This window comes from Tripterygium wilfordii, chromosome 22 (assembly GCF_013401445.1).
Source record: "Tripterygium wilfordii isolate XIE 37 chromosome 22, ASM1340144v1, whole genome shotgun sequence".
Classification (NCBI taxonomy): domain Eukaryota; kingdom Viridiplantae; phylum Streptophyta; class Magnoliopsida; order Celastrales; family Celastraceae; genus Tripterygium; species Tripterygium wilfordii.
Genome location: NC_052253.1, coordinates 3,954,256 through 3,980,477, shown reverse-complemented (window position 1 = coordinate 3,980,477; position 26,222 = coordinate 3,954,256). Strand labels below are relative to the sequence as shown.

General features: G+C 36.9%; 6 protein-coding genes and 1 non-coding gene across 12 annotated transcripts; 1 reads left to right on the top strand and 6 right to left on the bottom strand.

Annotated features, from left to right (window-relative positions):
• Positions 1-774: 774 nt before the first annotated feature.
• Positions 775-1,515, bottom strand: LOC119990781 (uncharacterized protein At1g15400-like). Its single transcript, XM_038836876.1, has one exon. The coding sequence runs from the start codon at positions 1,457-1,459 to the stop codon at positions 1,109-1,111; it is 351 nt and encodes a 116-aa protein (XP_038692804.1). The 5' UTR covers positions 1,460-1,515; the 3' UTR covers positions 775-1,108.
• A 2,457-nt stretch (positions 1,516-3,972) lies between these two features.
• Positions 3,973-4,046, top strand: TRNAN-GUU. The gene has a single exon. It is a non-coding gene; the product is annotated as a tRNA-Asn (tRNA).
• A 769-nt stretch (positions 4,047-4,815) lies between these two features.
• On the bottom strand, positions 4,816-6,225 carry LOC119990755 (F-box only protein 6-like). 3 transcript variants are annotated; one of them, XM_038836836.1, is made up of 2 exons: positions 5,677-6,225; positions 4,816-5,589 (listed from the first exon to the last, which is right to left on the bottom strand). In XM_038836836.1, the coding sequence occupies exons 1-2, from the start codon at positions 6,117-6,119 to the stop codon at positions 4,833-4,835; spliced, it is 1,200 nt and encodes a 399-aa protein (XP_038692764.1). In that variant the 5' UTR covers positions 6,120-6,225; the 3' UTR covers positions 4,816-4,832. The 3 variants fall into 3 exon arrangements, with proteins under 3 accessions (XP_038692764.1, XP_038692765.1, XP_038692766.1); XM_038836837.1 differs by having other exon boundaries at positions 4,816-5,938; positions 6,047-6,224; XM_038836838.1 differs by having other exon boundaries at positions 4,816-5,938; positions 6,077-6,217.
• Positions 6,226-6,755: 530 nt separating this feature from the next.
• LOC119990624 (biotin carboxyl carrier protein of acetyl-CoA carboxylase) lies at positions 6,756-11,826 on the bottom strand. 2 transcript variants are annotated; one of them, XM_038836629.1, is made up of 9 exons: positions 11,659-11,826; positions 10,218-10,421; positions 9,125-9,204; positions 8,590-8,649; positions 8,194-8,427; positions 8,055-8,117; positions 7,545-7,613; positions 7,259-7,304; positions 6,756-7,155 (listed from the first exon to the last, which is right to left on the bottom strand). In XM_038836629.1, the coding sequence occupies exons 1-9, from the start codon at positions 11,666-11,668 to the stop codon at positions 7,085-7,087; spliced, it is 837 nt and encodes a 278-aa protein (XP_038692557.1). In that variant the 5' UTR covers positions 11,669-11,826; the 3' UTR covers positions 6,756-7,084. The 2 variants fall into 2 exon arrangements, with proteins under 2 accessions (XP_038692557.1, XP_038692558.1); XM_038836630.1 differs by having other exon boundaries at positions 10,218-10,409.
• Positions 11,827-14,665: 2,839 nt separating this feature from the next.
• LOC119992099 (TATA-binding protein-associated factor 2N-like) lies at positions 14,666-15,827 on the bottom strand. Its single transcript, XM_038838723.1, has 4 exons — positions 15,762-15,827; positions 15,245-15,641; positions 15,063-15,158; positions 14,666-14,974 (listed from the first exon to the last, which is right to left on the bottom strand). The coding sequence occupies exons 2-4, from the start codon at positions 15,619-15,621 to the stop codon at positions 14,965-14,967; spliced, it is 483 nt and encodes a 160-aa protein (XP_038694651.1). The 5' UTR covers positions 15,622-15,641; positions 15,762-15,827; the 3' UTR covers positions 14,666-14,964.
• Positions 15,828-17,952: 2,125 nt separating this feature from the next.
• Positions 17,953-24,005, bottom strand: LOC119990413 (lys-63-specific deubiquitinase BRCC36-like). Of its 3 annotated transcripts, none has more exons than XM_038836307.1 (11): positions 23,708-24,005; positions 22,996-23,121; positions 22,070-22,157; positions 20,890-20,975; positions 20,585-20,800; positions 19,884-20,068; positions 19,603-19,761; positions 19,422-19,502; positions 19,274-19,328; positions 18,690-18,934; positions 17,953-18,355 (listed from the first exon to the last, which is right to left on the bottom strand). In XM_038836307.1, the coding sequence occupies exons 1-10, from the start codon at positions 23,816-23,818 to the stop codon at positions 18,731-18,733; spliced, it is 1,311 nt and encodes a 436-aa protein (XP_038692235.1). In that variant the 5' UTR covers positions 23,819-24,005; the 3' UTR covers positions 17,953-18,355; positions 18,690-18,730. The 3 variants fall into 3 exon arrangements, with proteins under 3 accessions (XP_038692235.1, XP_038692234.1, XP_038692236.1); XM_038836306.1 differs by having other exon boundaries at positions 17,953-18,382; positions 23,708-24,004; XM_038836308.1 differs by lacking the exon at positions 23,708-24,005 and having other exon boundaries at positions 17,953-18,382; positions 22,070-22,155; positions 22,996-23,126.
• Positions 24,006-25,371: 1,366 nt separating this feature from the next.
• Positions 25,372-26,145, bottom strand: LOC119990505 (late embryogenesis abundant protein 7-like). Its single transcript, XM_038836453.1, has 3 exons — positions 26,039-26,145; positions 25,824-25,949; positions 25,372-25,725 (listed from the first exon to the last, which is right to left on the bottom strand). The coding sequence occupies exons 1-3, from the start codon at positions 26,096-26,098 to the stop codon at positions 25,555-25,557; spliced, it is 357 nt and encodes a 118-aa protein (XP_038692381.1). The 5' UTR covers positions 26,099-26,145; the 3' UTR covers positions 25,372-25,554.
• Positions 26,146-26,222: the final 77 nt, after the last annotated feature.

The window sequence follows — 26,222 nt, the reverse complement described above, 5'->3', positions numbered from 1 at the left end:
AGAAAAATAACAAAAAAAGAAAAGAAAAAGTGGCTAACAATTTATGAATTAGCGGAGTCTATTTGGTGCTACGTCCATCTATTTTCAGCCACGAACATCTTTTTCAACACGGGACTCGCCCTCAAGGACGTGTGGGCCCATATTAATTCCCATATTGGAACACACAGACTCTCCTGGGATTTTGTATACGATGATATCTAACAGATTGTAGATGGTGGGCGGCGATTCTTGTTTTGTCATAGCACATGCGGTTCCAAAGTCCAAAAGAGGAGTCCAATGAATATCTCTAATTCTACTTGTTGATGATAAAATTAGACAATGACGTACGTTGTGTGTTGACAAGTCATGGACACCACATAGTCCTCTAATCTCTATCTTCAACACAAAGGCTACTTTAGTTACTAAGAACGTACGATAATTTGGTAGGAATTTTAGTTCACTAATTTATCGTTTCCAACCCTAAGATTTGGGGGAAGAAGAACTAGGGATTGTGAAGAGGTAGGTATTTTGCCGCCTCTCAGGTGCCTGAGTTTTCAAAAATGAAACAAATTAAAATTTTAGTTAAAGTTGAAACATTTAATCAATCTTTCAGTCACGACAAGTTATATTAATCTCCTCTGCTAACTTCTCGGAAACCATTGTTGCTAATCAAAAAGAAGAGTCGCCACCTATGATGTCGATGATCCCAAAAACAGAGAGAATCTCTAAGAAAATAAAGGAAGAATAAGCGGTACAAGTAAGAATATCCATCTATTTACGCTTTTGTTATCTTCATCCGATTGAAATTCTGGGAATTGATTCCAGAATGAAACCATAGACATAGTTGCAGACTTGCAGTGCTAACAAAAGTTAGATATACCAAGAGAGGGATCAAGGTTTGCTTTGTACAGATTTACACATAATTACATTCAATACCAAAATACCACAAAATCGTCTCTCTTATGTAATCTAATGAACAGAGAAAACTCGAACAGTAACTACTTTTCATTATTTTTTCTGGTTTGGAGGACTCTCACATATAGAGTAGATATATATATATATATATATATATATATAAGGCAATAACGGATGGCAGGAGGGAATATCTTATCACCGGTGACCGGGAAAACTATCGGGATCTACGCTTACCAGCTCTAGGTCGTTTACTACTCTTCCCTGTATTTCCGAAACAGCCACATGCGGAGATTCTCGGCGACGGAGGCTCAACTGCGGGAGACGCCTTTCCGGTTCTGTAGCCCCGTCCTCCGCCGTTGGATCGGCTTCTATCGATGGTGCTGATTGTCGGTCTCGCTGGCTTCATATCTTTGGCATCAATTACTTCTTTTTGTTCTTCTTGTGGTGGTTTTCTGTCAGTCGATTGTGGAATTTGTACTTCTCCGGTCAAGATTCTATCGTCAAACACAATACCAGACGAGCCTTGCCTCCTAAATGAAATTGCAGATCTTTGTAGACCAGCCATGGCTGCTGCTCCTCTCTCTCTCTGGATCTTTCTCAGGTAAATGCCTCTGACAGAGTTGTTGTGCAGCATAGCTTTTGCTCCTTTTATATATCACAAATATCACAATTAATTTATTATATAATTCATTCATAAGGTTTGATTAAGTCGGTAATATTATGATTATTATTAATTTTGTTCCACGCGTACTGACCTGGCCATTGCAGTAATCATGTCTTATGTGGCTGATAAAGGTCTTTACACCTTCCGATAAATTGGGTTGGACTATGTATATATTCTGCGTAACCCCCAAGTCTTCATGGATTTGTTCTTACAAGCTCAACTTCCTCGTTTAGGCTAGCAAAATCGATCATACTGTGTTGGGTTGTGAGAACTTCTTATATACTAGTTGCTTCTTCCTTTCTTATTGATGTAGGATCACATTAGTGGAATGCACCTTTAATTTAATTATTTAATAATATTATCACGAATTTATTTGTCACTAACTATGGAGATCGTGTGGACTCGGGAGATCCTCAGTTCAATTTTCACTTGAAGTAATATCCTGCAGTCACATGTGGTAGTGGCCCAAATTACTTTGTCATCAGGGAACTTCTATGCACTCAGGTTTTACAATCTGAGTTTAAGCACATATCGGATGTTCGAAAGGTAAATTTGTATAGTGCATTTCTCCATTATTAAAAATAATTTTTAAAATTTGTAATGCCATTTAATTAGTAAAGGAGACTTTTAGAGATCTTGTGACCAATTATGGTGGCATATCTTTCTATTGAAATATATGTTGTTTGTGGTTAAGGACTTCGATTCGGGGATGAATTTTTTAAGAGAGAGAGATAATGAGTGAGTTTGAAGGGGCGTGTGTTCAAATCCTGGATTTGCACTCAAGATAATTATTATAAGAAGATAAGATCTATGGAGAGATTTCAGAGATTCGTAATCAAATTAATTTGGAAAAGTATTTTCTTATAACTAATCTTTCATTTTTATGAAACAGAATATCCAATGTTCTTATTTTTATCCCAAAAAAGGAAATGTTGATTTTTTATGTGAGCAACGGAGATGTTGATTTAGGGATTAGGACTGAGTGCCAAATTATTTGGTCATGCTAGTTTTATTTGCATTCATTATTTCTTTGAAAATTTTGAGAGAATGTAAGGCAACTCTAGTTTATAAGGATCCAAGGCACCCTCACCTGGTAAGCCGGTTTTCTGGGTTGTAGTTCTACCTTGTGCCTTATAGGCCGGGGTGGGTATTCATCAGGTTTGATGAGTATCCCACATCGAAAAAATAGGGCTACAAACTCTAGTTTATAAGGATCTAATGCACCCTCACCTGGTAAGCCGGTTTTCTGGGTTGTAGTTCTACCTTGGGCCTTTTGGGCCGGTGTGGGTACTCATTATTGGTGCTTTCATTGAGAGAGTCACGTTTGTGGAGAGGGCTGCCATCTGAAGGGCTAGCGGAGTCGTCAGGCGAGCGTAGCCGCCGTGGACGTCGGCTGTCCAAAGGGGGTGGTTTGATGAGTATCCCACATCGAAAAAATAGGGCTACCAGCTCTAGTTTATAAGGATTTAAGGCACCCTCACCTGATAAGTTGGTTTTCTGGGTTGTAGTTCTACCTTCATCATTAACGCAGAACCCCATAAGTCACACTTTTTTAGCGATGTGCGACTGGGGCATTAAAAAAAATATCAAAATAACTCCCAAATCAAACCAATCCTTCTTCAGTATACTTTCAATTAATAATTTGGTCTACATATTTGGAAGCTAACTAAAACTAGATCATGCAAAACAAATAACATGGAGTATTCCCACAATAGCATAATGATTCCGGAGAACCTCTAATTGCAAATCCATTGCAACAATGACCCTCAAATGACACACAAACCCTAGAACAGTCCAAACAAGTTGCAATAACACGTACATGGATCAGGAAACGAACAAAGACGAGCAATCACATCTGCTAGCTAGTGATATACCTACCTAAGCCACTACAAAACAAAATTAGGTCACTTCTCAATGCATATATATGCTCATACTTTCTTTCCTTATATTCCTTTACATAAGAAAACAACCATAACTCAAATTTTTTTTTTTTTTTATGAAATATATCAATCTACAAATAAACAATTAAGTAAACAAGTGGAGATTGAATTCGATTTTCAAACTTGTGTTCATAAGCAATTTGATGTCCTATATAACTAATTTGACCAATCATTTATGTTTAACAAGTCATAGTAACATTAGTTTATCTCGGTTCCTTTTTCTTTGACAAAACATTTTAGTCAAGTCAAATTCCATTGTACCCATATTTGTCTAGCTTATTAAATTACTACTTTGAGTTTGTTTGGTATTTTAAATTTTAATGTTTGAGCTTGACTCGATTAAATTATCTCGGTGGAGCTTAATTTCAACAATGAAACACTAATAAACAATCTAAAGATGATATACATTCAATTGACAATTACTGTACACGTTTTGCGAATATATTTACTAAAATCCCAATTTCATCATCTGAAGCTGGAATAGCTCAGTTGGTTAGAGCGTGTGGCTGTTAACCACAAGGTCGGAGGTTCAAGCCCTCCTTCTAGCGAATATATCTTTTTTGGAATATTTTTATTACATATCCCTTACGTCCTTAAAATCATAGTTAAATATCAATATCAAATGCCCATTTCACATTTTTGGTTTTATCTCATCTTCCTTACTTCTTTAAAATCATAGTTAAATATCAATATCAAATGCCCATTCACTTTTTGTGTTTAAACATTTGTCCTTCCTCAATAGGAGCTCAGCAATTGCCTAACCATTTCAAAAATCACGAAGCGATAGTTCAGTTGATTATAATATATCTATGGGGTTAGTATATATGTTAAGGTCGGAAGTTCGAACCAATTGATTATAATATATCTATGGGGTTAGTATATATGTTAAGGTCGGAAGTTCGAACCAATTGTCCAATTGGTTATAATATATCTATGGGCATAGAACAGATGCTGAGATGAGGAGTTCGAACTAGTTGGGAGTATTTCTTTAGGGTTTTTATGGTCTTGTGAACTTTCAGTCCACTTCCAGGAAGGGGTTAGGAGCCCCATTTTACCCACATGAGTTTCAACCCAATCTTATTTGTCGTCAGTGGGGTGCGAACTGTTATGACGACACAAAATTTACATCAACTCAACTATCCGAATGACATACTGAGTTGAGTGGTTACTCGGTTACCTAAAAAAAAAAAGTGTATCCATCTCAATACATGCCTATCTGCCTTGCCCCTCACTCAGGAACTAAGCAGTAAAGCAGAGGATTACTTGTGTCAAAATACATATACAATGTCAACATGGCGTGCCAATATGACAGTAGTATAGACAATGAAAAGACTTCATTTGCACATTTCATTACATGAGGTAGCAAGATCAGGGTACAAAAGCACACCTTTTATTTGCATATTATGCACTTGTTTCCCTCTAACAAAACAACACCCATCTACCCAATTCCACTCCCACATACCATTCTCTCCAACTTCTCTCCAAACAATCATTCCTGATCCAAGGTCCCTATACAAACAAATTGCACCTTTGCTTCCAACACATTTAGCACCACACCAATTTCTCTTATCCCCCACAAGCTTCACACTCAACTCAATTGGCACCTTATCAATTAAAACCCAACTATATCCCTCACTTAACTCCCAAACACAAGCGTCACTCCCACACGTGCCGCCGACAAGTGTCAACCTCCCATTGCGCTCTACTAGGGCCGCAAACTCGAGCCGGTCTGCCATTGGCACACGAAGCTCGATCCATATATTCGGCCCAATCTCGAAGCCCATTACGCTATAGGCCCGGGCTGAGGTCATCCAATAGAGTACCCCGTTTGAGTACACACACTCATTGGGAGTCCAAACCGTTAGCCTTACCGCGAACTCCATGGGCATGGATCCAACTATTTGCCACGTGTCATTCCTGGAGTTGTACATTTCTAATGTGGACTCATATGTGGCGCTGCCAGATGGCAAATCAGACATCCCACCAGCCACGTAGACTTGGAAAAAGGGAAATGGGCCTCGGCCCATGACCAGAACTCCCACAGCTGGGTTAGTTCTGGCGACGTTCAATAATGGCAGCTGCCGGAACTGCCTTGTGAACGGATTACATAAACCCAATTTAAGAATTGTCGAATGCGAGTATTTTAAGAGGATAAGACTATCAACAGAGGCAACATACCTTACCGGGTCGGGTAAGAAGTTGAGATGGAGTTCATGCCAAGTATCCATACCCGGATTGTGAATGTAGCAGTACTGACCTCGATTCCGGGCGGGCATCCCCACAAACCATGCCGGGAAATTCCGGGTCGTCGTTAAAGGATTCAACTTTCCAGACTCGTGCCAATGCCCACAAACTGACCTCGCACGCGCCAGAGAGTCTGGAGCGAGCAAAGAGAAGATTTTGGACAGGAGATCGAAGGGAAGGCAGTTCCACATTTTTCCTGATGAGCAAGAAGAGATCGTGATTTGTGAAGCAGTGCAATAATTGAAGAGTGCGTTGTATGAGAATATCAAATATGTATTGGGATCTGTGGCGAGTGGCGACCCACTTGCGAAGGTGTTTTGATTAAGAGACCCACATGTGACTGCGATTTGTACATTTGGTGTTGCAGATGTGTGCATGGTAGACGGTTTTTGGAAGAACCGAAAGGACAAGGAATCTTAATATGTATGGACAGAGTAGCCTATCAGTCTATGCCCGCCCTTTCACCGTTCATTTGGTGGGTTTGTCTTTTTGTCATTTGGTATTCAATTATGATTTTATAGACCAACTAGCATAACATGCTCATCATTGTTATGCTAAAGTGAGGTAGAATAAATCACTTAAACTAATATGATTTGATTAAACTAAATAGTGTGTTTGTTGTGGTGGTTTTGATTGCAAGGTGTGGATAGCAAAAAAGGTTTTTAGTAAGTAATGGCAACTGATGTGATCCATCATCCATGACTTTCTTTGTTGAAGACAAAGATGGAATTAGCACGCTACAAGGACACTTGACATGATTTGACCTTGGGCCTTGTAAGACACAAGAGTGCCAGGGCGGGCAGGGCCCATGAGATAGATACAAACCCATCCTTTGCTAGAATATTTATATAGGCCATGCAAGTCAAACTCCAACCATGGTGTTGAATTCCTAAGCCTAAACACACCAATAATATCATCCACTTTCAATTTATCGGATCACTTTGAATACTTCGGGCTCATACGATTTTGTTTATTTTGTTTCTTTAGGCCTTCTCACTCATCGGTACTTGAACTCAAAAAAGACCTTGTTTGAGATTTGGTCTTCTCCCAAAACAATATTGTTCATATCAACGTAACCTCCTATCAACTATGACAGAAATAACCAACAGGAAAAAGGGGAAAAAAAAACACAAATTGTAATCTTGATCAGAAATTGTAACCTTTGGAACTAAGGAAAACAAAAGAACAAAAAGAAGAAAAGGCACACATGGTTCTTCTGCCTATAACTGCAACCACCAAGAGGCACAGATTCTGTACTAAAGATGGTTTAAGGACTCCTTTTAATTCACTCTCTCAGTATTGCTGCCACTAATGTTTCACGGTGAAAAACAAACTGCACCGTCTACTGAAGCTTTTTAATACCAGGAAAAGATGGAAGAATTGCAACAAGCGCGTCACCATATCCAATAGGATCTGTTGGATTTATAACATCAGAATTCAAATGTGAACAAGCGTCGTGTTAAAATGAAGGAAAAACATAGACAGAAAGAATGTGTGGAAAGAGGAGCAAACTTACCCCCATCTTTGGGTAGTATTTTGATGACCTCTCCAGACACATCCGACTACATGAAAAAACGATGATTAAAATAATAAGGATATACACACATAGATAAATTGAAAATCACAAATTTAAAGACGTTTCTAGTGTATTCTATGTGTATCAATGGTCGTGCTTTCGTGTTTCTTTTAACAAATTTACGGATTATTATGAAACAAGTGAAATAAAATGTCGGACAAAAGCTTATCACTACTTAGCTGATTCAAACATAGTCAATACACACAAAGCAAGTTGAACCACTAACCTCAATTGGAATTTCACCACCAAGCTGTTCAATGTAGCAAACCACTTGACCCTCCTTCACTATTTGCTTCTGTTGGTTTAAGGCACGAAAGGGTATTATCATGTAGCAGAAACACTAAAGCGATAGTGTTATCGAAGCATGCACAGGTCCCATCATAAATTAACGTAAAGTTAATTTGATAATGTGTACACATGCCTCAGTTAACAAGGATAAATACTAAAGAGGACCAGAATAATAAAAATTTTAGAACTTGTAGAGCCAATAAAGACAACGGATCATGACGAATTTTGGTAACAAGAAAACTTTAACTTTAGAGGTCTTCCAAAAATTGAGAAAGCATATGTAAACCTATTAGTCGCATAAAAATATCTAGAAAATGTTTTGGAAACGAATGAAGCAAGATTAGCCAGATCAACAGTCGAACAGGAAACGAATGAAACAAAATAACATGTATTCTTCTCTCAAGGAGAATAATACATCTTATTTTGCCAAAACCTCATGTACTGGTACCTCTTTGCACGAAGGTGGAGCACGCTTTCCCTTGATAGTCCGAGATCTCCTGAAAAACCCCACCTGCACCAAGGGTGAGGATGATTTTTAGTGTTCCCAGTTTCAAAGAAATCTAAGCATTAACGTTCAGGTCTCTTACCTTTGGAGATGGGAGAATTACCAAGCCTTCATCTGCAGCTCTCTCAAGAAATGTCTGAATCCTCACAGAAGAAGTTGCAGGTTTGACAAGAGCCAAAGATTGAGTAGAAACTGGCTCATTGGAATTGGGTGACTCCGCAGTAGTATTTACGCTGACAGGAGCAGGACTAGGAGGAGGTGGAGGTAAATCTTTCGCAGCCAAGTCCCTCAGCACATATAGCCGAAATCCACCAAGCTTAAAATACGTGGACATAAATATAAATTAATAAATAAGGAAGAATGCATCAGGAAGATATTTCGCAATATGGAAAATCCAGTGAATATTAGACAATGCAACAAAAATAGAACTTTACTAACATGTTTTAAGACGGTATAAGAAATTTTATAGTGTTCTTACATTCAATTCAAATTCTGCAACCGAAGTTGTATTGCATATTTCTGTAAGAAGAGATTCCACCTGCAGACAGAATACAAGTAACTCAAACTTCAAATTTCTGATCGATATATATTTGCAGAAGTTTATATAAAAATATCTCTATTGAAATGTGAATGAGCTGGCACAAAAGGGGGATAGCACACAACAATACTTCTAACTATATTTATCCAAGAAAAGGTGTAACTTAAAGTTAAAGATAAATGAAAATCAAACGCAAATCAAACATGCATAACAAAGTTATATATAAGGCTATCACACATTTATGGTCTCAGCATAACAAATTCATGTAAGGGCATTTCATCCTTAAGTTTTTCAACACGAAATGACTTTCTCATTAAACCTTAACTTTAGCTTCAAAGTTACCAATCCAATTACTTTTAACATGACATTAGAGTACCAAATGTTTATGCCCTCCACCCCCGAGATGCATACACACATCGCTTGGCTTGTCATACACATCCAAAGTTGCAAAGCAACCATTAAGTAAAACAATCACCTCAGATGAATTTGGAATGAGCTGGCTTGTCAAAGGAGATGATTTAGTATCTTTGTCACCATCAGCCAAACTTGTAGCAGCTGTGTCAATAGAAGCAAAAGCGTATAAAATCAAGTAGTAATGACACAAGCCAGATTCTCTTTTAATCAACTTCAAGAGTTTTACCAAGACGCCCATTCCACAAAAAAAAATGTTCCCAAGACATATTTAACATGGCAAGGAAAAAAGAAAACAAACATTTATTTTAAAAAAAATCATGTCAATTTGCATTGACTGAGGAACTACGAATATGTAACTCAAGAAAAGAATATATCCGTAAAACATTCCAGATTCACATTCAAATGAGTGTACAGATTCCTTTCAAGTTTAACTAGCTTCCTGCTCTGCAAGGAACACCCAGAGAGCAAGAATGATTAACAAACACTAGCAAGCTTGTAGCAGATAGTCTCCGAACCTATTTTTATGGACGAGGTTTTTTTTATCTGCAGAAAACCCACTATAATGTGATGTGGATGGCTTCTAATAGGCAATTTTAATGTCTGGAAATTGAGTGTAAACCCAAACAGGCTTCACTTATGGCAGGTTTTGTCAACTACAGTACCATTTGTAAAACTACCATTTTGCCACATCCAAGTGAAAATAACAATGTTGTTTTTTTTTTTATTTCTTTTAAAAAATTTGAATGAGGATAACCTAGTTAATTTGTGGAAAAAACAGCACGAAGCATAGTTTCCACAACTACTAGTTTTAATGACTCGACCCTGAGCACCAGCCATAATGCTTGTGGCTCAAGGACAAAAGATAAGGGTGGAAGAGAAGGGTTGGCATTTAAGGAAGGTTATAACAACTTTGCCACCATCCTAGTGCCAACATCTATCTATTCTTCCAGTTAAACTAGGCTGGAAGTTGAAAAGGAGAGAAAAGGATTGAACTGATCAATCTAATTTTTTTCCCGTCCACGAAAATTGGGGAAAATGCTAACAATAACCAGCAGATAATTGGTTACACGAACACACACATAAAATAAGAGGGAATGTGCAGAAAATTACCAAAAAAGAGTTGACTCATAAATGAACAAACAAAAATCACTTACTCTCAGCTACCAGCGATGGAGAGCAACGTACTCTCTGCGGTTTATCAGAATGCCGCGACATAGTCAACCTTGCATGTTTCGATGGTCTCTGGCCAAACCATGCTCCCAAGTCATTCCTTTGTTGTACGTTACCAACTCTTGATCTACCAAAGTCTAACTTCAAGAGCTTAACATTTGAAGCTCCTAAGCCACCTGAAACAAGAACTATGCACAAATAATGCAATCTAGTAAAACAAATTTTCTCATTCGATCTTCATTGAGATTGTTACTAAAACTCTTTCTAAGCTTCCAACTGCTGTAATGATAGACATTATGCGATATCAATATGGAGTTGATGGTAAAAGTTTAAATTCCAAAACACAGAATCTTAAATACTTCAGAAGATTAAATAGTAATGTGAACGAGCCACATGATGCTGTAAAATAATGAAAATTGATACTCCCCAGTCGTCAATAAACTCACCACCATAAACTTATAATATGGCTTAATATACTGCCAGATTATGTGAGGTTATTCTTTTGAGAAGCAATAATTTCACACAGACTTTTAACACAATGGATACGAGTATACGACAAATGCTGCGAAATCATCCTTTAATATGTCTGAACTCATTAACAAACAAACATCCAAAGAAATTACAGTTCAATGATCTTTTCATTGGCTCAATGCCAAGCCACCCTTTCAGTCATGACAAACACCAAGGGCATACTAGAGGCCTTCAATGCAGAATATAAGAAGTCTACGAAAGAAGTTGGTAATGGTTTTATGTGCAGTTCATGATTATGGAATTCCTGAAGTTACCGCAATGACCGTGAAGCCTACATCAAATATCATACAAAAAACAACAAATAAATTGGTCGAAATTATTCTGAATGGACAAGAGAGCGAACCTACTCAAGCACCAACTCTGTCATTGCTAATATTTCCCTTAACAACAACTACTTATGCATAGTCCTCCCACATTCATCTAAGCAGATACCCACCTACATCTGCATCGAAATTAGACCCCGGCTCCCAAAAAAAACATTGTGCAGGGAATTGATACAGTAGATTAAGAACTTAAACTAACATGCATATCAGCATATCATATGACTGTAAAAGATTTAAAAAAAAGTTAAGCTTTTTTGTTTTCCATTCATACGTCCAATCAAAACGACGACTTAGAGAATCCATAAGCAATGATGATAATCCATACTTTCTCACACCAAAATAAACCGCCGGAATTTGATTTAACAATTATGGGTGACAAGAATGGTGCCCAGCACCCACTGAACCGAAGACAAAAACCCCCCAGAGACATCAATTTCTTCGGTATCTAGGTATAATAAAGCCTTAATTGATGTTGCAAAAAGGACTACTGCAGAAGTTACACATAAAAAAAGAAAACCAAACACTTAAGGGCGATATGTCACAGAGGCGGGAGCGAGAGAGAGAGACTCACAAGACGCCATTGAGAGCCAGAAACCTCGAAGACCAGAGAATCAAGATAAGGGCGGAAGTGCCCAAAATAATCAAAACCCAGTTGAAATCAAATTCAAATGTAACGATGCGAGGAAGGCGAGACAGAGGCAGAGAAACCCGTTACGGTCTCTAAACCCAAAGAGGACAGGGTGATACAATAAATTTCAGGACTCTTGCCACAGCTGGAAATTTGTCTTGTTTGGGCCGTGGACCTTCTAGCCCACTGGACTTATCATATTTTTTTGGGTCTTTGCATTTGTTCTTTGTTATCTTTCAATAAGCCCCAGTTTTTGCCATTTATCAACCCAAACATAATACTGCTGGTAGTACTAACGACCTTAACTAACCCAAACATAATACTGCTGGTAGTCCTAACGACCTTAACTAACCATTCATTCTAGTAATATTGTCGCCTAAACACCTTTAATTACAAAAAATTTCTAGTATACGACATTAACTTTTTTAAGTATGTAACGGCTGGTTTTAAAATTGTTACGACTTATGACATAACCCAAGAAGAAAAAAGTCGTGCAAGTTTGTTGATGTATCGAGTGCATTAGTGTTAGCATGATTATAGTTGATGTATTCACGAACACCGGTAAATCCAAAGCAGACAGTATTGTTGATGTGAGTGAGTTGTGATCTCTAACTTGTAAGAAAAACCCATGTCTCTATCACTAAAAAATGAGACCTTTTTTTTGGACCTAAGTATAACAAAGCATGATGATTTAGAAAGAACAAAGTTGCGTGGATTTCATATATTTATGAGAATTGATAAATTCAAAACGGATAATATAATTGATGTGAGTAGACTGAGATTCTGACAAGAATGCAATTAACCACTAGAAAGTGCTTACATGAAGCCGATAAATATGTTTAGGAGAATTTGTTAAGTAGAAATACAAGCATTAATAGATAAGCAAAAAGTAAGTGGTTTGGGATACAATAAAATGATAAATAAAAGGAAAAAAAAAAGTAGAGAAAATGAGAGAGTGGGGACTAAGAAAGGAGCTTGTGAGTCATGAGAGTACTGGACAAAACTAAGTAAACGACAAATGTAAAAAGGATAAAACGGCAAAGCCCAAAGAAAAAGCTGCGAAGATGCATGCGATCATGCAAGTACAAACGAAACTGCCAAAAATCTGTTGATATATATTGCAATATATACACAAAATTAATAAGTCTACTTATGTGTGCACCAAGATCTACGTTCACTGAATCACATTTGGTTGCTCATCCGAACACAAATGGTTAAATCTCTTTGAGTTCTAGATCAATATTTTAATCGTCCTGAATTAGGGATGATAATTCTATCCGTACCGGTTGATATTCGCAATATCCTACCCATACGGATTGAGTAATGGGCAGGTAAAAGTTTTACGAGTGCAGGTATGGATTGGGTACTGGTAAAAGTAGAAATTTGGATATACATACTTGAACAGAACAATGTTGAGAAGTGATTGGTGAAGTTACCCCATTGTCATCCATAATAAATACTCGTGTTGTGTGGATGTGGCGCGGATTTTTATCCGTATTTGCATCCATACACACATAAATATCCATTCTATAAATAATATTTACGGGTATGGATATGATCCGGGTTTTTTTTATACTCAACGGGGTGTGAGTATGACAAAGACTTTTTCTATCCACACGGATATGAGTGCGGATGTGAGAGAGGATAATATTTACGAGTGAGGGGTATCATACCCCAACCCTACTCCATTGCCATCCCTAAAATCTGCCCTAGATTTATATATATGACAAGACAGTAGTTAAGTTTAGTGAATGGGACATCCTTGACTAACATAGACATTCATATGTGTGTATATATATGTATTGGATTATATATAAAGAGAGCGTAAAAGGGAGAACATAAAGCTGAGTATAAAAAGTAAAAGAAGAATCTTGCTTAAAGCATATTAATACAGTAAAGGAGGATTTTTATGAATGTGGATTTGCTTTTGAATCTATTATTTTATATGCCTCAAAAAGATATACATATATTGGTCAATAAAGGGAATCCTATGTTGTTTCTTGTCTTAGACATTTTTTCATCAATCTTATTTTAATTAATCAAAAAACAGATTTTTTTCGTGATCATATCTATGAACTGACAATATTACTCAATTAACATTACCACCACAATATATATCATTCTTTAAAAATTAGTGAAAGTGAATAATTATAATATGTTCATAAACAAAACCGACCCTAACTACTTTGGTGCCCAAAACACCACCGTAAAGTGGTGTCCCGTTACAATTTTTTTTTTAAATTACAAGGGGCGAATGAGATGACAGATTCCCTTTCATATTTTATAAAACAAGTTTAAATAGAGAAGACTCATTAGAAAAACAACAATTTACACATTGGGTATTAAAGAAAACGCTTGTTCTTGACTTAAAGATTGAGAGATGAAGCCAATGGCAAGAGAGTGTATTCTCCGATGGGTTTTAGGAGAAAAATATAGAGAATCCAACGCTGCAATGAAATTTTTGTTTCTTGTGGACAGCAAAGGTGAACATCTAGATTGTGCCCGTGTGCGTGAATGTTAAGGCTGAGGAAGAGGAGAGGGAGGAGGGAACTTGTTGTCACTGGACTAAACTAATGGAATGTGTGTAAAACAATTGTGGTGTCTTGAGCTGGTCTGGTGTCCAATGCCCTAGCGTGGGCTGCTTTGGGCACGGGCAAGCCCTGTACAAAGTGTATCCCAAACTTTCGAATATGTTAATTAAACAAACCGTATGTGAACTCTGATATTTCAATATATATAATTTGATTGATTTTAAGGTCTTGATGATCATCTTCTTTTCTTTTTGTTGGATACATATATTGTATATTCTTTTTTTTTTATTATAATTAATATATATATACACTTGAGACTTGAAGAATTGAAGAGAGAGAAGCTGGTGGGAGACAGCATGGATATAATTAAGAAGTTCATGCAAATCATTTCTGCTTGGCTCATGAAAAAGAGAATTGGAAAAGTGGAAAACCATCTTCTTTAATTTGAAGAAAACCATGCACCATACAATCATTAAATAAACTCTCTCTGGAAAACAAAACAAACTAAAGACAACAATAATATTAAAGATAGAAGTTGATGATCAAAAGCACCACATCACTACAAACATTGCTATTCTTCTTATGGGGGTACCTAACAAAATGCCATGATTGGGCCTTGACTACACCTCAATAAACCCTTATAATAGCACCCAAAAGGAATTAATTTCGATCGATCGATGAAGACAAAAACATTAATACCCTCTTTTGATAAGCTTCATCAACTCCTCCTGCAAATTATATATTATAATATGACTTTGAATTTGGAAAATATATAATTAAAAGACAATGCATAAGTAGTGATGGAGAGCACTTTACATGTAGCTACTAAGAAATTCTGTTGCCAAGTCTCTTGGAGCATTGCATCTGAAACATTCCATTCTGCTTGCAAAGTTATGTTCATTGCATCCCGACCTGTCCAAATGAACAATTTCACACGCGTTTTAAGTTATGTTCATTATCATCATCATCAAATTCTTTATCCCAAACTGTTTAATTACCTCGGGCATATCCAGTCTCCGGATTTCCATCCAGAGCGATTATTATTGCCACCGGCAACAGCGGCGCCAGAGCCATACCCTCGAGATCTTGACAAGTCGTAGTCAAAACTAGCGCCTGAATCTTCTAACTTGTACACTCCGCACTTGAAGCAGCTTGACCGGCTAGCGAAGTTGTGTGCTCCACAATTCCCAGCAGTACAATACCAGTCCCCCGGTCGAACATCCGAACCGGTGAACCCAAGTGACGACCCGCCCCGCCCTCCAAACGCTCCAAAATCTACCCCGGACCGAGTGTCACCGCACCGCTGGCAGGAGTCGCGCCTTTGGAAGTTGAGGTGCTGGCATGACCTGCAGTTCCAATCTCCTGGCCTGCTCATGATTATATTTATTTTTTTTCCTGCACACACACATTTAATAATTAAGTTTTTATATAAGCAACACATACAATATATATATATATATATATATGTATGTATGTATGTATATGAAGTATGGGAGAGGAAGTGAAAGAAGTGACCTTGAGAAAGCAAGAAGTAGTTGGAAGGCTAAATTAGCTTGGGTGGTTTAATGTGGTGAGGGGGGGGTTTATATACAAGTTTTGTGAGAGAGAAAAAGAGAGGGTAAGGGGGGAATAAATGGAGGGTCGTGTAGATGCTTTTTCGTGTTCTTCCTCTGGCAAAGCTTGATAAATAAAATATTAATATTATTGATTAGAGGAAAAATCTAAAGGGATAAAGAGAATTCCGGCTATGATTTCAAAGAGTATAGTAATTAGTAGTACTAGTCAGTCTCTAAGTTTTGAAGCTTTGAATATTTACTTTGCATGGCTGCAACTTCTTTTTAGGCTATTGCGACAAATGCATGCACAATTGCTCATACACAATATGGATTTACATTAATGCCCACGCACATACACAAATTTGTGGAATAAATTGATTTTTTTAAAAAAAATTCTTGCATTGCTTTGATTGCGTAATATTCAATTTTTGGAATAATTTTTTTTTTTATCAAAAACGACTCATACAAGCACATCTGATATGGGTCTAAACTCGATCGGCATACAAAGAAGGTTTACACCTAATAATAGGATAAATTGAGCAAAAACTCAATACATGGTTACTAGAGTATTGTTTTCAGGGATAATCAAACTAAAGACCTCTCGAGCCGTCACCCTTAAACCCATGAAAGTTCATGCAATGAATTGATTTGATGGGGAAGGAGTGGCACCAATAATATAGGATCCCACATAAAGAGATATTGTCAGGCCATAACCACAACACAACCATTTTCAAATCAAGTGAACCGTGAACACTAAAAAAGGCCCTCCCCCTTTGACCATAAAAACATATGCATGTAAGCTAGCTAGGACCCTCTTTCTTTGCAAATAAATTTGAATATTCCATTTTTTCTTTGCATATATACCTGAGCTTCAATGGATTGGAGGAATATGCACTATATTGTATCGTATGAGAACTTAACATACATATATATATATATATATATATATCAGATCTACTTATACATAACATTTTAATTATTACACAAAATCATTCAAATATTTTTTTTGTATTTTCTAGAGAGAGACAGAGAGAGAGGGAGAGAGAGAGAATCTCGAGAATATTTGTACAATACTCAATTAATTGCTTGCAGAGAGATATAGATAAAGGAACTCCCAATAGAAAGAAAAAGAAAAGAAAGAACAGTAACTTAAAAGAGAAAGGCAAAAATGGTGAGTTTCAATAAAGATGGTTTGATGGGGGAATATTAACAAGTCTTCGAGGTTTCATTTTGACCAACTTTTCCTTTTTTCTATTTGGTTTCTTTTTTTGCGGCTACTATTCCAAAAAAAAATCTCTCTTTAATCTCTCCCTCTCTCTTTCAAACACACAGACACAAGGACTAAATAAGATCTGTCGTCCATTCTCTTGGGGAAAGCTAAAGGAAACATGAGGGCAAACTGTAAAGAAAACCAAAGTGAAGTGGGTATTTGATTCTCTCCTTGGGAATCCCTCCCATGCATGACCACGACCAACTCCAAATACACACACTCTCCTGCTTTTCCTTCAATCACAGATTGTGTGCCTGTTTCTGCTTGTGTGATCTCTCTTCTTTTTGTAAATGTAATTTATGGGTGCATAGGGCATAGGGTTGGTTTGGGGGTATATTGTGTTTTATCTCTTGCAGTAAAGGTGAAGCGAGTTCAAAATTGTAATGAGCGAATAGGAGTTTGCGGTGCCAAAAAAGTGGTTAGCATATCACTACAAATATTGTGACGAGTGTAGGTAAAATTAGATATTTTTCAATTGATATCAATTAATTTTTGATGATTTTTTTTTGTAAAAATATAAATAGAATAATGAAATTGATTGAGGTCAAAATTGGAAGAAAAAACTTTTGTTTTCATGTTGAAAATGTGGTCAATCGCGTTGCGTCAAGAGTTGGAAGCAACTCTTTACAACTTCATTTTCGAACTCATTGCGGTGCAATGATGCCGTAATACATCGCTAGGACAAACACATTTTTTGCATTCAAGTCAAAGGCAGTGTATTTGATAGGTGCAAACACCCTACCAAATGAAACGCACCCTTAGATTTCTCATTTAGGGTGGTTTATACTTTATAGATAGATTTCCTGTCTGTTTCTTCAGTCTATAGTGGTGGTAGATAAGTAACACTAAAAGTGTGCTCAATCAAGGTAGTTCCATAAAATAAAATAAAAAGGCTACTTCCATTAGAGCATCAAAACAAGAAATGGTTTGATTCAGTGGCTTAACCCAGGTGACATAACAGCTCTTATGCACAGCATTCATTCCATTAGGATTACCAAATAATTAAAGAGATACAAAAGCCGCAAATGGGCTTTATGTGATGATAAGCATAAGCTTGATCTAAGAATCCCATACAACAGAGCAGCAAGGTTTGTGCCACACAACCTTGCATAATGAGCCGGGGAGGAGATATATACATTCTTCTAACTACATTGACCATCTATGGCCTTTCTTTTGCAAAATTCTCAAGATAGATCACAATTGCATGATAAGAAGCTCCTCCAAAACCTGCTGCAGAATCCTCAAACGGCGGAACCCAACTACCAGCCAAGTTGTAAAAGCTCCTATGGCCAAAGCCAAATGAAAATCACCTGTTCAGATATTGCCATATATAAGGATTTTGCAAATTATTTTCACATATGTGGAAATCTAAGCAATGATTATTTGATGATAAACATGCACTGTATTAGGATTGCTATGGGCAGACATGGAAAGCCCTTTCTTCTCCTCCTTTTTTGGGCATTTAAGCATCTTCATCTCCAGCGAAGAGAAATGGAAGAGATGCATGCAGATTGACAATCTATCCAGACAATTTTAGAATGGCATCAACATCTTCTATGTCTACATAGTACATACAAAAATAAACGGGATTAGGCACTGCAAAACCAAAACACTTACAAAAGCACTTGGGACACGGTTCGTATTGCCTGGGCTTCTTTTCAAAACATTTTTCTGCTTCGGCTACCAGAACCAGACACGGTCCTCAAATTGGCAGGCTCAGCTGAACTACGGGAGTCCCTGTGACCCACAGGGCTTCCTCTAACTCCATGAGAAGTACCATGACGTGGAGATAAATTAGGTGACTCTGTCCCCCTAAAAGCCTCGGTCTCCAAAATCTTGGCTTCATCAATCAGCATCGCTAGCTGTTCAATCACAGGTTAATCCATGAGCATAGTTTGCAGAAATTAAGTACCATTCTATTGTGAAACAACATGACCATTAGGATGAAACATGCTTGACCATCAAGATGTTTGTAAGGAAGTCAAAGGGATGAAGGAGTGGAAAATGAAACGCCTTTGCAAGTGCAACAGCAGGAAAGCCTTTCTTAAGTTTTTTACCACAATTGATAAGGTCAATATTCCAGTATGTTTCAAACTTCAGACAGATTTTCATATCTATCCGAGTTCTTTAAAACTATAAGTACCAAGGAACAAGTAATGAACTTTCATAATCCCAAAAAAATACTCAATTTCATTATATACCCGAATTTCATTCTCTTTCAAGCGTTCCTGCAGTGCACTAATGGCCGGACTCAGACTGCAAATATTTCCCAAAAAAGAAGTAGAAGATGAGCAATTTAATTTATCAAAGGCATAATAAACAGAAAGCAAGTTGATATTTGTCCCTAACCAATATTCAATTAATTTGCACATGGAAGCCTGATATGTCGATGTGTGATGAATGAAAGTAAGGGGATGCACTTTTCCATCCCTGAAAAAAATGCAGCAGTCAGAGACTTGGAATAAGTGAAGCATGCTGAGCGCATTAATATACAACTACAAAACATGAAGGTGTCAGTGCCTCATCAGACCTCATATTTGCCAGGATGGCTTGGTTATATGCTGCTCGCTCCTCCTCATATAGAACATGTTGCAAATCCGCAAATGACTTTAGGGGTGACTCGAGCTTAAGCAGAGATGAGGTTGGCAAAACATGAAGAGGTATCTCTTTTCGAACATATTCAGCACCACTGTTAGCAAATGATGCAATTCAAATTCACAAAGAACAACTTAATAAAAGAAGTAAACAGCTCAGGAGGCCAGAATTACAATGAAAGGGTAGCACAGAAATCAAGTACATACTCATGTATACCTCATGTCCAAATTTGAACGGTGCATAGCTTCTTGCATACTTTCTGACATATCCATGGGGTCAATATCAACAACAGCACTATCTAAATTGTCAGTGTGATAATCTCCACCGGTTTTTTCTCTTCCAACATAATTGGCATCAGCATTAGCAAAGAAGCCCCCCAAATTTGAAGATTTTCCTCCATCCTGGCCACCAAATACATCATAATTGAAGAAAGTTGGTAGAAAGGGGAAGAAGTATTTTTCTAAGATCCATATAACCAGTTCTGAATATATATTCTGCATTGGCCTAATAGTTCAATGTGGTCGCCCCTAGTGCGGATACAACCAGTCAGAATGGAAGTACAGGGCATTAAAAAAACCATCATGAAATAGGTAATCAATGTGGCTCAAGTATACTGATACATAGAGCTGACTATCGGATATTAGTGCTGTATTTCATGGCAACTTGCCAACTCTTATCACACCACTAAGGCATTCATAGTGTTTGATTTTATTACCTGGAAGCAAGCATGTATGGTTGAGACTTTATAGTGTTTTCTTTGAATGATAATTCAGGAACAGTTTAATAATATAATACATAACCGATCTCGAGGTTTAGTATTTTCACAAAAAACTAATGTGCATTATGGTATGTTTGCATACTGGAGTTTGAGAATCAAGTAACAAAACCAACCCCAACTTTGATAATCAAAACTATACCTTACTAGTTCCTCCAGCTATTCCTGAATTACTGGTGTCCAGCTCTGGGCTCTCCGCCTTTGCAGATCTGGATCTTGTTGGTGTATTTTCTGAGGAACTTAAAGATGATTCAACATCAATAATTGAACCATTTATAGGTGATAGAGAAATAGGTCTTGGCATGGAACTATGATTCCCATCTGAGGACTGGAACGCGATAACTTGGATTCTGCCAACCTGAAAATACCCAGGACAAAGATTTATCTTAGCAGCACCAGCAAAAACTTCCATAAAACTACTCCACCCAAGATGGGTCTAACACAAACCTTATTTACATCTTCACTGAAACAGGAATATATTAGCCCAATAAACCCAGAATCTAGAAGTTGATACATTGCCTGAGTCCGCACATCTGCAGCAGGTAAGGAATTGTAGTACATTTTAATATACAGAATTCAGGAATGAAAACAAGCCCAGAAAAAGAAACAAAAAGGAGTTCCTCTCCGCAAGCATTTGTAATAGTAAGATGATTACATTCAGAGATCAGAAATGAAAACAAGCCCCCAAAGAATTGGAGCATGACAGGTTGGCCTATTGGAGTAGAATCTAACAGTAAACCCAAAATTAATGTCGCCAGTTGATTAATGTGGATTGCATATTCTTTGGGAAAGATGTCATTGTAACACATGGTAGAAAGATTGCTCTTACCATTTTACCACATGCTTGCCTATTTAATCATTTACCATTTTATACATTTATCTTATTATATTATTTAATAAAATTAGAAAAATATATATTTCAGAAGCAGCAATTGCCTCCTCTCAACCCGTCTAGATCCACCAATGGAAACGACCTCCATGCATTAATGCGAGTTTAAGGCTGCTTATGTGTTGTCCAGTCCTTCCCTGAGCCTGCGCCCATAGTGGAACCTTGTGACAGGAGTTGTTTACCCTTTCAAGACTTGATCTCGACAATGATAACCAGGCTACTGTTTTCTTCAATGCAAGGGATCTGAATTGAAGAGAGCTTGGCATTTGTATTACATGGTGAAGCAGTTACGTTATGGATTCAATGAAATATAGAACTAAGACGAAGAAATGGCTTGCTAATATGATCTAGGCAATAGAAACAAGCAGCCATAGAGAATTCAACAATAGTAGTGGAATACGAGAGAAAAGCGGTAATCATGCCTTCAATGCTCCAACAGCCCGCAAAAAAACGAAAACCCACATAAATAAATTAAAGAAGTCAGCCATATGTGAACATTATACAGGAATTACACAAGTACTAGAACAGTCAACATAAAGAATAATGCCCACGTAAAAAATAACCTTAAAAAATACTTGAAATGCAGAAAACAATGATAAGAATTTCAAAAATACTTATCAAATATATGCATCAAACATAATGTAGCTTTCCTAAAGGATCAGAGAAACATCTTATGAGAAGCACAAAAACTACAATGAAACGAAGCAAGAAGTATTCGGTTGATGTGTGGTTACTTACCAACATGAGAGGGTAGAACTGTAATATGAGGATGTGAATGGTACCATCCAATCACTCTTGTTGTTCTTCCCGTTGATGCAGTCATTCTGTGCTATTAAGTTAATTGCACAACATCGCACCACAAAAAGCAGGCAAAACAGAGAGTACATGACGTTATCTATGTGCATTTATGTAAACACAAACTGATTAGAATGTAGAGGTCAAACCAATGGATTAGTTATCAGATTTAACCCAAGACGTGGTGTTCTACAATATTAAGCGCCCAAGTGTTTAACACAAAGAAATGGTTCTTTTATGATAATCGATATCTTCATACTTTATTTTTGAATTTAAGTAGAATACAATTATTTTTATTTGCTTTTAATATAAAGGAACTATCCTCCACCTCCACATTCTCAATGCATGGTCTCATGGAACGATACTGCAGCAATGAAAAAAACTAAAAAACAAAAGTGGAAACAAAACTGAAAAAGAAAACAATGTGGCCAGGAAAGTGATCCGGCCACAAGAGTTATGTTATTGGGCCATGGGTCATTTGATAGATGCATACGTAACCCTGATTTTTTTTAATTCCAAGTGAAATTTCAGTTGGCCAAGGGCATAGCGCAAGTTTTATGCTGTTTACTGAAAACCATTACACCATTTTAGAACATTCAAAAGTTCTCTTACATGTCTCTCCATTGACAATGGAGAATATGCTCATCTGTAGTGCACCGACATTTTCCCACTCCTAACAAAGACCCAAACTTTTGGAACTATCTAGTCAGCAGAGGCACTAAAGTGCAGGAATGAAAAAGGCTGAAGGTAGTTTCCAAGTGTCAACAACACTGCTTGTCAACCCTTGTAATAGCCATCGAATAAAGTTGAGATAACAAAAATATTATTTAAATTAGAACTTAAAAGCATAACAAACATTTCAAGGATATTTCAGCCTGAGCAGACGCAGCAGCCAATTGTTCAGGATTTGTCTCTACTCGGTCCTTCCTTCTGTCAGATCGAGACTGGGGTGCTGCACCCCAGATTAGCGCCGTGACATTCCCATTTTTTGAGTACTGAAGTTTTCATTAAGAAGAAATTATCAAAAGTGTGGAAAATATGTAAGCACCACCCTACCGGCTCCACCACCATACACACAAAAAATGCAAGAGCTACATGATACACTGACTGCTTAAAATTTATACCACGCAAATAAAACAAAGAAACAGACTCAACTACTAGACGTTTTGATCGTATGAAAACAGCACTACACGACAGCATTATTCATAGCAGCAACATAAGAAGTGTAAAAGAGCTTAATTTTTGACAAACTATGTCAACTAAAATCATCATAAAAAACTTGAGCTTCGTCTCTAAAAGAGCTTAATTTCAAAAACCTGTGTCATCTAAAATTAGAATAAAATTTTGAGCTTCACCATTGCCTATTTTCCTCCAAGGAAAAAATTATCACTAGAGAGGAGTCCAATATCAAACATCTTTCATAAGACCCCTAACCCCCCACACCCCAATCAAATGCAATCAATCACACAACTCTACTCTAATCTCAGTACAAATAAAAAAACACACACGAGAGCGCGAACTGCAAATCAACACAAAATAAGAAGCCAAACAAACAAAAAAAGAAGAGTATAAGAATAAGACCTCAATATCACCAAGAAGAAGCCCCATGATCTCCTCAGTTTCAGTGGACAATGCATGGGTAAGACACGTTAACCACACATCCTCAGACATCTTTACACATGTCAGAGACATTCTCTGTAAACCTAGAAAATCTACAACTCAACCAAAATTAGCGAATGAGAGATACCAAGCGATAATTTCTAGGTCTCTCGCTCTCCTCTCTCTCTCTAGCGCTCTCTCTCTGGTTCTTGCTGTTTGTTTCCTTTTCGAGAGAAGGTTGGTGGGACGGATCGCAGACGACGCAGAGAACGCGAGTCAGGAATTTGGTGCGGTTGAGAGTAGTATATGATGTTGTGAAGAAGAATCTACGCCCTATGATTATGGGGGTCGTGATTCGGCGACGTGTTGTTTAGATTGAGTAAATTCATTAAATTGACGAACCGTAATATACACACAATTCTTACAACTTAAACTAATAATTTTGATATACTTTGATACTTTTTTGATATGTACCTCTCAATATTCACTACTAATTATGGAAAATAAAATCTAATCAATTTTTTTTTAAAGGAAAATAAAAATTAAGAGTATATTAGGATTTATAATTTTCTTGAGTATTTATTTTCCATTTAGATTTTTTTGACATGAAAGACAAACATAATTATGCATTCTTGCTTTATAAATAAACGAATCAAACATAAATATGTTAATGTTCTAATCCAAATAGTTAAAAACAGAAGTATAAAAATGTAAAAATAGAAAAAAAAATATTGAAATGAAATTAATAAAAAAGGGAATATATAGGCATTATAGAATTAATGAAGAGCATAGTGTGCATTATAATGGCTATAAACTAAACTATTATGTGGAAAATTATATTAAATAATAAATTTTTGTCCGAAATATCTAATACTAGTATGATACCAAATTAATGACATCATAAAATTCTTCTAAAAGATTCCTTTGCAGTGGGATCATATATAGTCTCACATCATTATAATAAAGATATGATGAGCGGTTTATAAGTCCATGGATAACCTTGACTTAATAAGACGCGTTTTAAAGCCTTGAGTGTTGAAAGGTCCTGGAAGCATTGTGATAGGTTGAACTTGGACTTGGACTTTGGAAAGCATACATTATTTTACAATGATAGTCAAGTTTGAATAAGACAATGTATTGGTGTTTCCTAACAATGGTATTAGAGGAAAGTTGTTTAGCTTGAATATGGATTGTATTTGAGTGACTCATGGTTTCACTTGGTGGGCTTCACCCTGACCACAAATGAGGAGGAGATTGTGGACGGTTTATAAGCTCATATGTAACCTTTGACTTAATAAGACGTGTTTTTAAGCCGGGAGTCTTAGAAGTCCTATGATGGGTCGGGTTTGGACTTGAACTTTGGAAAACATACAATATCATATCTTACAATGACAGTAAAGTTTGAGCAAGTGAATCATTGGTGTTTCTTTAACATGTAGTTGGGTTTGGGTCCTTCAAATTCATGTTTATTGGACATGAGAAGTAAAGATCTTGGCTTTTTGGGTGATTAAATAGTATTCTTGAGTCTTGAAGGGTTTGTGATATTGTTTATGCCAATTGGGTTTTTCTCTTCTTCTCTAATAATATCCAAATTGAAGAATCCATTAGCAATAAGCAAAAGAGACACAAACATTAGTTTTCCCATTTTTGGGTGATCAATATTAAGATCACAAGGATATGTCCCAAAGAAAGAAGCATAAAAGGAGTTTCTACCTCCACAGATAAGAGATAGAACATGCCCAAGACAACAACATGTCTTAAAAGCTTATGAAAGACCAAATAATAAATGAATAGAGAAAAAACAATATTATATGAATTAAAAAAAATCTTCAAATCCTGGTTGATGTTGGGTTGCTTGGGTGGTTAACACTGCTGATGGTATTGGTGGAGCTGGGGTTGGTGTTGGTGTTGGTGTTGGTGTTGTCTGGATTATTATTTCCCAGAGTATTCTTCACTGCATCCGCTGCTCCCTGTGCCATGCTCTTCATTTGCTCCCCAGTCTGTATTTATATATGTATATACGCATCAGGTTCTTAAATCACTATTAATTAATACGTAAGGAGATCTGTATGTGTGTATATATATAAAGCATGCATGCCTGTTGAAGAAAATTGGTGGCCTGGGAGGTGAGAGAAGGGTTATTATGATCAGCATTGGTAGAAGCCCTGTTTGATGCATCTTGAGCCACATTAGATGCCTGGTTCACTACCTCGTCTTTCTTCATCTGCAAATCATCAACAATAATTAACTAATCAGTGGATCTATAAATCAAAAGTATATTGAATGACAATGAATTCATGATCGATCATGTACCTGGGCTTGACCAGTGAGTTCCCCTGCCTTGTGGCTCAAGTTCTGACCTGTTGATGCCATAAGTCTTATTCTTTGAGAATCACACTTGTTCTTGTTCTTCAATCTTGTTTCTGACCCAATTACTTACAGCTCCAAAGGATATGATGAAGTATATATACACACACATATATATAGATTTGTAAAT